At 35.1% G+C, this 10873-nt stretch overlaps 1 protein-coding gene across 1 annotated transcript; it reads right to left on the bottom strand.

Annotated features, from left to right (window-relative positions):
* Nucleotides 1-841: 841 nt before the first annotated feature.
* On the bottom strand, nucleotides 842-10062 carry FUNDC1 (FUN14 domain containing 1; the record flags this gene model as incomplete). Its single annotated transcript, XM_009579922.1, has 3 exons — nucleotides 842-1476; nucleotides 3114-3242; nucleotides 9987-10062. Coding segments are annotated over 3 exons (283 nt in total), but the record flags the coding sequence as incomplete, so codon positions are not given.
* Nucleotides 10063-10873: the final 811 nt, after the last annotated feature.

The raw sequence follows: 10873 nt of genomic DNA, 5'->3' as shown, positions 1-10873 counted from the left end.
CTGGAAATTTCTAAAAGGTTCACAAGTTTGAAATGCCGAAAGATGCATTAAGCATTTGTTTGGATTCTCAACTTCTTTAGAATAACCTAGTAACAAATTACCAAAACCACCTTAAAAACCTACTTGAGAACAAATTTTCCATCCCATCCACGGTTATGCTTCCAATCTCCTTTAGAATCCGCTTCCTGCTTTGATCTGTCAAAGGTGGAAGCAGTAAACACATCGAGCAGATTAAGTCCCACTTGCTTTCCTGGACTTCAGAAGAAATAGGCGCTCTTCCAATACACTAACTGAAGCCAATCCGTACCCTCATTTTTCCATAGCTGACACCCTAGACAGTGAAAGTCAAATTAAGCGACAACTGTAAAAAAAAATTATGTCTAATTTGGGGAGAACATAGTGGCAATAGAGGTGAGTATGAAAGTGAGTATCATTTCCAGCGAAAATGGACTGCAAGAGCAGCCTTCGGTTCCTTCAAGGCACTTTGTACTGACATCCTACCAAGCCCTACAAAGTACCAGCCCTTCCAAAGTGCTCAGATAGTAGCCTCATCTCGTCATCTCGCCAAGTACTGACATCTGAAACAACCTCCGTGGTTTACTGAGTGTAAAAAAACGAAGCATCAGATCACTGTGGAGTCTGCGCTTGCAACGATCATCTGTGTACTACAGTTTTATCAATGAGTTTATGCATGTCTACACATCTGGGAAAAATAACATATATACATTTACTTAGCACACAAATATCACAAGTATCTCTGCAAATATTTATACCAGATGCCTGCAGGCTATAAACATGAGACTTCCTTATTTTCCATACGCAAGGCCAGAGTCAAAGTTAATTTTCACCTTTAATAAGCTCATGATTCTTTGTTATTTAATACTCTGTAAAAAGGTATTACAGATGGATAGATTATTGCAGTGACTTCTAAAGAACATGGACAGCCATGAGGCTGAAACTACAATATCATATACATTATGTAGTCATTGATACTATCTACCACAGCATGAAGAAAAATACTTCTAAAATAAACATTATTTAACTGAAAACATAGAAATGGAGCTTTCTTTCTTACAGTATGGTTACATATCTATATTCCAAGAATAACATTTTAAAAAATGCTAGATCTTGAAAGGTCATAGATAAAAAGAGTCATGATGAAGATGAACCAGTTTTGCCCAGAAATACTATAATGAGCACACTGCAGTTTTTCAGCAAATCCTAGTTTTGCCAAGCTTTAAGAGGCAAAAGCCTGAAATGTAAAAGCTTCCAAATTGTCTAGCTAGTCCACTCGTCCTCCGCTGGAAGGCCCAGTGACCCACACTGCTCTAAGACAGCGTGTCACCACAACTGTTCTTTGCTGACATGAATGCCATTGGGAAGACACAATTCAGGTCCTTACGATGCCAGGCCTAACAAAAAGCCTCCAACAAATCCACTGGACACCACGATGTTCTGCTTGATAAATTCTGTTGACTGAGAAGAAAAATAATATTTGTAAAGAACTGAGTCAGTTGTGTCTGATTGTAACATTTCATACTCATCACAATTGCCTGGAAACAAGAATACTAAAATTATGGAGGAGGGGAAGCAACGTGTTTAAAAACATACAAAGCTACGTGGCAACTGCTGGCACCAATGGAGTGGAAACTGACTCTCAACTGTCTTTAACAATATATTTAAAATACAGTTAGCATTTCAGAAGTCAAAATACAGGAGAATTGTCATAGCAATTTCATGCCAATACCACTCTTGTTTTGATTAAAACAAGGCAGATGTTTTACAAACTCCCTTGGCAAAAAAGCATGAGCACTACCATCACTTCAATTTTAATCACATGAAAAAAGTTTTTTAAAAAAAAATGCTGTTTTTTGGAAGACTAGATCATTGAAAAAGAAATACACTTCACTCCATTATGAGCCAGATTCCTAACAACTCAATGCTACAAAAACCACTTATGTATGGCAACATTTGTATACAGTATTTCATTAAGTAATAGCACAGAGTATTACATGTTATATCAAACATTGCCATTTCATAAATCCTCCACTTCAAACACTTCAGATTGGCTACCAGTGCACAATTAGAAGAAAGTAACATAATCTGGGGGGAGGTGGGGGGGAAGAAAAGAAGAAGGGAAAAAAAAGAAACAACCAAAAACCCCATCCTGTCCCACCCATTTCTGCAAGGCAATAGAAAAGGACAGGTTAAGCTACCTGGGGTATAAAAGAAGCTAGAAAACCATCTCTCTTGAAACTTCCACTTCACATTCACATTAAAATTTAAGGTAATTTTTATCAACCTTTGTGCAACTCCATACAGGTTAAATCTGAGACACCAAAACTCTTAATTACAGAGCGCTAGTGTGGCTGCTGTTAGATTGTCTGCAACATATTCCAAGTCAGGATTCACAGTTACTGAGAAAGAAACTTAGATCGTCTGTATGAAATTTGAAAATACGTGAAAACAGACTAACCAGACTTTTTTTTAAAAAAGATAAAACGATTAAATAGAAGTCTTCAATGACAGAATGAAATAGCCTCAGTGACACTGATCAGTATCACAGGCTCCCTCTTTTCAACATAGTATGTAACTGACAGATTCTGAAGACAGATATACTTCAAACTGTATAAAAATGAGGTAAAAACCACAACTCCAGTTATGAAGTGGTTATAGCTTTTCTTCAGAAAGAAAGGTCAGTCTTTTCCAACCAAGGAATTTTGTTATCAGCAGACTAAGACGATTTGGTTTTTGTCTTTGTAGCTACCATGTTTTAACCACAACACCCTCAACTTTTTACTGTGTCATGACCTTACTACTTTCTTGCTAGCCAAGAATCTTCACAGACTAAATGGCAAAGCCAACGGCAGTCTCTAAGCTGTATCAGCTGTAGAAATGCATTAACTTTGAAGTTCGTGTGTCATCTTTAAAAGTGAACAAAATAGAACGCTAAATGAATAAAAGACTAGAATCTGATGACTTTTAATAAAATACACAGCCAGATCATTTCTGACGCCTTCCAGTTTTGCACATGCATTTTCAACTAATCATCACCTGCAGTGGAAGGTAAGAAAAACTGGCTGGTAGAAGACAGTTTATCACCTTAGACTTACCTCTTCAATTAGAGTATTGATTTCAGGTGCTGCCTTATTTGCACGCTTTTTAAACTGTTTTTTTGCTTTGTTTACATCTTTTTCAACTCTCTTCCAGTCAACTTGTACATATCCACTATGACTAGCAATCTAGGAAAATAAAGTGCATTTAGTACAGTTGTAGTTAACATTTTATGAGTCAAAATACAGTATCTTAGTGCCTACACTTTTTTTTTTTTTCTTTTTTAATTACAGATATCGGAAAAGACAAAGTACCAAATAAGCAGGTACTCTGCTTCAAACACTAGTACTTTCCACAATAACAACAATTCAAATTAGAACAAGCAATGACAAAGTTCAGTAGACTACTGTTAGTTTTACCACTTCTCTATTGTTTAGTTGTAAAAGCTTTAAATAACAATATTTTTCCTTCAGCATTTACCATAACTTTACTTGTAAGAAAAGGCAAGAGTAAAGCACGTTTATAGGACAACAATGAAAAAACTGTTTCATTTCAGCATCTTTCAGAATTGTCGAATTCTGATTTGTGGCAGGATATTTGGTACTAATCAGAATCATCCCTAGAAATACTGAAAATTATTATTTTATCCTACATCATTTAAACTGTCAAAGAAAAAAGTATTTAATACAAGAGAATTCTCATACTTTCTACAAAATCAGTAAGTAGAAAAATAACATGGCCTGTGTACAGCAGAAGTTCTGTAACATCAGCAAAATGGATAAGTTTTGGGGGATTGTTCACACTAATTTACTTTCAAACTCCCAAAATGCTTAAACAACATCCGTGAGATTTTTAGCACATTTAACCATCAGCCCAACCCTTTGCCTTATTTCTCTTACTAAGAATTTATCCTGGAAAAAGTAAGGTGTTCTGTTAACCAACACTGACAGTCCCACCAATTTCCTTAAGACAATTCACAAAAGAAATACATATTTAAATGTTTTTAAGGTCATAGCTTAAAAAAAAAAATATCAGGCAATTACTGCATGCTCTAGAGAACACTTAAAACAAACAACTCATTAGTTGGAAAAAAAGACAGGAAAAATCAAAACTAAGGATTACTGCTTTTTTTAATGGCTAAAACAAATAGATACAGACCACTAAATTTAAAGGTAAATGACTGTTCTACAAAAAACAGTTTATGAAGAATAAAATTTCTCAGATCTTTCTTAAGGTCATGTTTGGCAAGTTCATGTAACTTATGTAAGAGCGTTCTATGCAAATGGTACAATTGGTAAATAAAATTCACAGATAATGAAGTGTTGTGGAACAGATATTGAAATATACAATTTAGTCAGTATGGCAGAAAAAGAAATGTTTGACATCGCTTGCAGGCACTGAATTTTATTTTTCACATAGTTCCTTCTACCAAATACTGAAATTAGACTATCTAACCTGTTTTAAAACAGACATAATAATTAAGCAACATATTTCACCACAAATAAGAATTTCATGATCCTCAAAAAAACCCCAAACAAACCCTAAAATGAAGCAAGTGTCAGACAGATTTTGTCTAAATTAAAGTTCCTAAATGAAGCTCCTAAAAGACCACCTATGTAAGAAAGTAGACTTCAGTTTCCGTTTTTGAACAAGATCTAAAAGACAATTAACTGGACAAATGCAAAATTTTATTGTTATTAAGTATTATACTCTCCTTTACTTCATACCTCAGAATATAACAAATTCATTGACCTTGCCTGTCTATTGTAAAACCACTTATCCACACAGGCACTAGTGTTAGGCAGGAATAGCTAATTAAGGACTGTCTATACAGTATGAAAATATGAGCAAGTCACTGGATGACATACCAGGAAAAAAAATGTTGTGCGCTCAGGTAATTTTTATATTATACATTTAACATTACCACAAGAATTTCAAAAAGGCCCAAGTGTTGAATTGGTGCCTTTTAATTCATAAAACTGAAAACTAAATATGGACTGATCTACCTAGTCCAACATAATGTAAGAAATGCTAATATATTTGCTTGCTTGAAAGTTGTAAAAAAAACCCAAAACAAAACAAATGGGACTTTAAAAGAAACATTTCATTAAGACTAGTTTAATTAGCTCAGTTATCCATAGAATACAAGGATGAGGCAGAAGTTTTTAATTAAGTTCTGTTTAGCTCTCCAGTAGATACAACTTATATTTGTATCAAAACTCCAGTTTAGATAACAAAAATTAGACTACTTTTCTCCCTGAACTTAGTAGCAGAAATCTGTTCCGCGTTTGAGCTTTTGTACACGCCTATGAAATAAGCAAGAAAGGACAATGTTTTGAATATAAAATTTATAACTGAGAAGGAAAAAAAACCCAAAACTGCATTTCACTGCAGTAATAGTCAGAGCCTGTGTCTATCTACTTTGGCTGCAATCCTACTAATTTCATAACTTTGTATGTAAGCACAGAAATAATCCCACTGAACTCAAATGTTGGTGAGACAACTTCAATTTTTAGACCCTAATACTTCATAAAAAACCTATTAGCTTACAGTAAATTTACATAAACACAAATTCTTAAAGTTCATTAATATTTTTAAACCCAGCCCCTAAAATAACAGAGAAACTAAAATAATAATATTCCATTATCAGTTCCATACTTTTATATATATTAAAGAGTCATATAGGTCTATACATATAGAGAGATATATATACTTAAAAGAGCCATATAGGGGGTGTGTGTGTGTATCTATACATACAGAAATATATCTCTCTCTCTCATATATCACATTAGTAAAATTTATTTTTGTTTCAGATCTTCCAGAACTGTTGAAAAAATAATGGATTTTTTCCAAAAAGGAAATTGAAAAAATATATCCATTCAGGAATACTAAAAGTATGCGCATCTTCTCTACATTAATCAAAGAAAACAGAGATCTAAAGGAAAGACCTCATTTTGGGAGTGATACTGGAGAGGCACACAAGTACCTCGTTATTGTGAAACAATATTAAGGGTAATGAGCAAAAAACATTTACGAGCAAAAAATTGATACGGCAAGAAGGGATAAAAGAGTTTTAATTTCCTCAAAGACAAAATCTCTCATACTAAAAAAGCCCAGAAGGTACAGGCGAGCTCCCTGTGTTCAGTTGCTTGTGCAGCATACAGAAGCCATGTATACTTCTAGGCATTTTCTGGTATTTAGACAGGTAGCAACCCCCATCACACTCAACCAGTTTCCAGAACAGATCTGCCAAGTCTCTAACTTCAATATACACATAAGGAGGGACTGAGAAATGATACAACATTTTTTGTAAGAGTTTAACTGCAGAGGCTGTATCTTCAGCCACCATCTGCTGGCACAGCTCCGTTGTAACCAGTGAAACTACTCCACTTTACAAAGGCAGAGAAACGATGCCCCTCCATTTCACGTCAAAACCTGCCAGAAATATGGTATTTCTTTAAAAGGCTAGCTTCCAACTACCATTTGCTTTGGCTGTTCCACTGAATGTTCCCTCGAAGTCTGCAGATATCAACTGTGAAGTGGGGTATTCAATGCAAAACTGAATACAACTCTTTCTTATTAAGTCCCCACCCCGAGAAGCATGTTGTTCTCTCCTCACTTCACTGAGATGCCACAACATCCTCATGGCATGGTATCAACAAACCTCCATACAATATAAAGCCAAGGATATCTTAGAGTTTATTTTGCTTCTTGTGTTGTTTTCAAAGATTTACTTTTCTTCAGTTAGAAAATAATTTAATGAAGAATTGAATTGAATTCATCAATGGCATGCTAATGGAATGAGGCAAAATCTACTAGTGAAAGCAAAAATAACTGAAAAAAAATACAATTTTATGATTAAATAATAGTCAACACACAATGGAGAAACCTGCAATTTGTGTGTTGACTGCAGAGCAAAAAGCAATGGAACCATTATTAAAGATACAGGAGTTTAAAAACACAGAGAGAATGGGTGCTCATTAAGAACAACTGTTTTTAACTAATTCATTACAGCAGAACCACATGAGTTCATACTTCACTACTCTTCAGGATTTCACTAAACTCTGTGCTGTATAAACTAGAAGTTATACAAGGAAAATCCCTTACTTGCTCTGAGAAATGAATTCTACTTTCCTTAACACAGTGCATGGGTATTAGTCTTACACCAGCATATTTGAAGAGCTACATCTATTTCAATAAAAAGGATAGTCAACTGATCAAATTAAGCTGTTGACATATCTAGCACAAAGATGTGATAACAGATCTTAATTTTGAAAAACTATGCAAATTCCTTAATGTCATTTTTATTTTCTTCCTCAGACTACTTTTCATTTAATCTGTATTAAGACTGAAAAATTTCTAGATCACTTACAAAAATCTGAAAAAAATACTGAAAAGTACAAACTGACACTCCAAAAATGTATTGCTTTCGGTTTCCTTCTAGATTTCTTGAGATGAAGTCATCACACGCTGAAGAAAAAAAAAATGCATTTTTTTAGTTTCAGGACAGAAATGTTTCACTGAATGGGCTTTAGCCAAGAATCTTGCCTTCTGTAGTTCTTCTTGGTTTAGCAGGTAATTACAACGTCAATATTGCAATCAGGAGTTGAAATGAAATCTGCAACTTCAGAGAAATTTACAGATAAAAAGGAAGTTTCTAGTCACGTGCTGAAACACTCCCCTGCCCACTCAGGGGAAGCGCTGAACATGTATTCATAGGGAAATTAAAAATCATGATGTGTGATCTTTAAATTAAAAAATTAAAGACTACAGAAATGTCATTACACTATAGAATTTATGAATCAGCTTTAAAATGCAAAATGTTTTGAGTTAAACTGGAAGACCAAGGCATTTACTTCATTCCCTTCCAAGAGAATCTGATCTTAATTAAAGATATAGACAACTCAATCAAAATATGCAACTCATTTTTCCTCTTGGATAATACTCCTTTCCAGATACACTGTAAATGAGATCAGCTAAGAAATCAGACACTCAAACACATGGCAAATCTATTTTATGTACAGGAAAGCTCCCCAAACTTCACAGCTCAACAAGCAAAAATACCGCACAAGTAATGTTTTTTAAGCAATTTCTATTTTCCTTTGTCTATAGGTCTTAGTTTTAACATTTCAGCTTCCTGTAGTCAGAAGTACTAATGAAGGCACCTGCAGGCAACATTCTGCCTGCTACCCCTGGATGCCAGGCCTCTGTTCTGTAGGCTCTTCAGTCATATTTAGATAAGAATTGTCATTAAAAGAATTAAGACCAATGGCATACAATATGGGAACAGAGATTCTGATCTTTAAGTCAACTAGACGAGAAGCATGACAAGTACTTCAAGATCCACTGCGCATATATATATACACACACACACATATATATATAACGAAAAAGATTTAATTCTTCCCTCATGATCCAGAAATGTACATTATGGGCTAAAGAAGTCCAGAGTACTCCATCAAATTGATTCATTTGCTGGCATAGCACATTCTGCCAAAAATTTACATCTGGATGATTCTAAACCATTTCAGATTCAACACCCTTGTAAAATTCACCCCTATGTTTAGGTACAAGACCAATAACCAGTGATTTCCAGGAGATTTAAAAAGGTCATCAATGCACAATGGTGAAGTGGAATGAATGCTACTACTACAAAGCTTCATATCAAAACTATTTCTCTTTGACTTTTTACATTGTTGTTGATGCTTGCTTTTGAGTAATTCAAAATAAAATACACTTTATATTTGTTGAAAACAACTTACACCAAATAGTTCCAAGGGCATATATTCTCACGTAAGTGCTGCAGTTCAGTTATATGTTCAACAAGGAGTTTAAAAAAAAAAAAAAAAACCTCAAAACAAAACCCAAAATCAGTAGAGAACATGATCATGAAGGAAGTAAGAGTACTTCTCACAACTGTGACATTTTGATGCATTATAAGCAGCATCAGAGGTACTACCCAAGCCTTCCTGATCAATAGTTGTCTGCAACAGCCATTACAATCAAAGAAATAACTAAAAGTGGGATATGCTTTTCAGAAATCCTCCAGGGTGATGTTGGAAGAATTTAAAACAAAACAAAAACCTATCTTTAACATCCTGCCTCAAAAAAATGGTATATTATTTGCATGAACCTAAGTAGGCACCAGTCTATTTCCTCTAGAATGATCTGAGGAAAAATGACAAGCTCACACGTAGTAAGACATGAAAAATGCCAGTAAAAAAAAGAATAACTTTGCATCTTACAGAAGGATACGTGAAATTCTCCTTCACTTAAAGTTTCTTCATCTAATTTAAAAGCTTTTTGGAAATACGCCCTCCCCTAACCACAATACCTGATAAAAATGCAAATAGTCATGCCAGATAACATCATTAAAAATTTTTGGACTTGAAATCTAATTGAACAGAGGAATGCAATGAAGCTATCAGAAGTCAGCAAAGCTTCAGAGGTTCAACAGGTATAACTACTAAATACAGCACGGGGAGAAAAGAGAAAAACATGGCTTCACAATGGGACGAGGGCATGCCCTCCAACCAACTGCCAGAGAAGCCTACTTCTTCTAAAGCACTGATAAAATCCTCAAACCTATTTAAAATAAACACAGCTTAAATTCCTAACCATAGGTTGACAGGCAGTTCCTCTGATCTGGCAATATTGAATCACATACAGCATCTCAGTTTCTGCACAGAGGTTTCTTTTGGCTTACTACAAACTATTTTACAGGATAGAGTAGATTCTGATTTGCCACTGATTTTTAGAAATGTCTCTTTTGTACACAATATTCCAGCTGAAATGTAAGTTTTTGATTGATAAGACTAAAAAGAAGAAGTAGATAAGAAGCCTTCCTAATTAAATTTTACCCAACAGCTGTGTTTTTCCTATTATTTAGTAAACAACATTTGCCAACTTATAAAGCATGAAATGCTACATACTTGAAGCAGAAGAAAGCCACCACCTACTGCAGTTGCTGCAAGCTTTCCGACTTTCTGGAACAAAAATCCCGCACACCTTAGGAGAACAAAACAAAAAAAACCCAGTCCAATGAAGTTGTCTGCTAAACAATGCCACACTTCAAAATTCCTGACTACAACTATTACCATTTTTTCATTTAACAAAGCAAATGTATAATTTCACATTTTTAAATTTGAAAATCAGAATATTTAATACAAACAATGTTTAATTAGTAATATCTAACACAAGACAACATCAGTAATGGTTGCTAGTTCATGGCTGTCTGAGGGCCCCTTTAAAGCAAGCTTGAGATCTCCAGACCTTGCCTATACACAAAAGCTGCATGCTGCTGTTAAATGTAGCATGTTAATAAAGCACAATGTAATAATATAACAGTGCAATTGTAACTGTTCCCAAATGGAAGGTAAGTATGTTATACCATCATTTATATTAACTACACAACCTATAACTTAAATATCTAAGGTAAAAACGAGTTACATCCCTACCACAAGAGTTAGAATCAGCTGGGCCCCTCTACTGGGACATGACCTTAGTCTATTTTTAATGGATGAACAGCAACTAGAAAATGTGTATCTTGTTCGCAGCCTCCAAACACTCCCACATCAAATAGAGAACAGCACAGATACCAGTATCATAGAACAGTTTGGGCAGGAAGGGACCTCTGGAGATTGCCTGGTCCTGCCACATTCCCAAAACTGGGCCAGCTGCAAAGTCTGATCCAACCTCCAAGCTCAGTCAGGTTGCTCAGGGTCCTAACTCAGGCAAGCACTGAATGTTTTCAAGGCTGATGGTTCCATAACTTCTCTGGGCAACTCTGCTGGTGAATGACCCGCGCACCCCCCCCACC

This window comes from Fulmarus glacialis, unplaced genomic scaffold (assembly GCF_000690835.1).
Source record: "Fulmarus glacialis isolate BGI_N327 unplaced genomic scaffold, ASM69083v1 scaffold34886, whole genome shotgun sequence".
Lineage (NCBI taxonomy): Eukaryota > Metazoa > Chordata > Aves > Procellariiformes > Procellariidae > Fulmarus > Fulmarus glacialis.
Note: the sequence above shows the minus strand (reverse complement) of the source record. Positions and strands in the feature narration are given on the sequence as shown.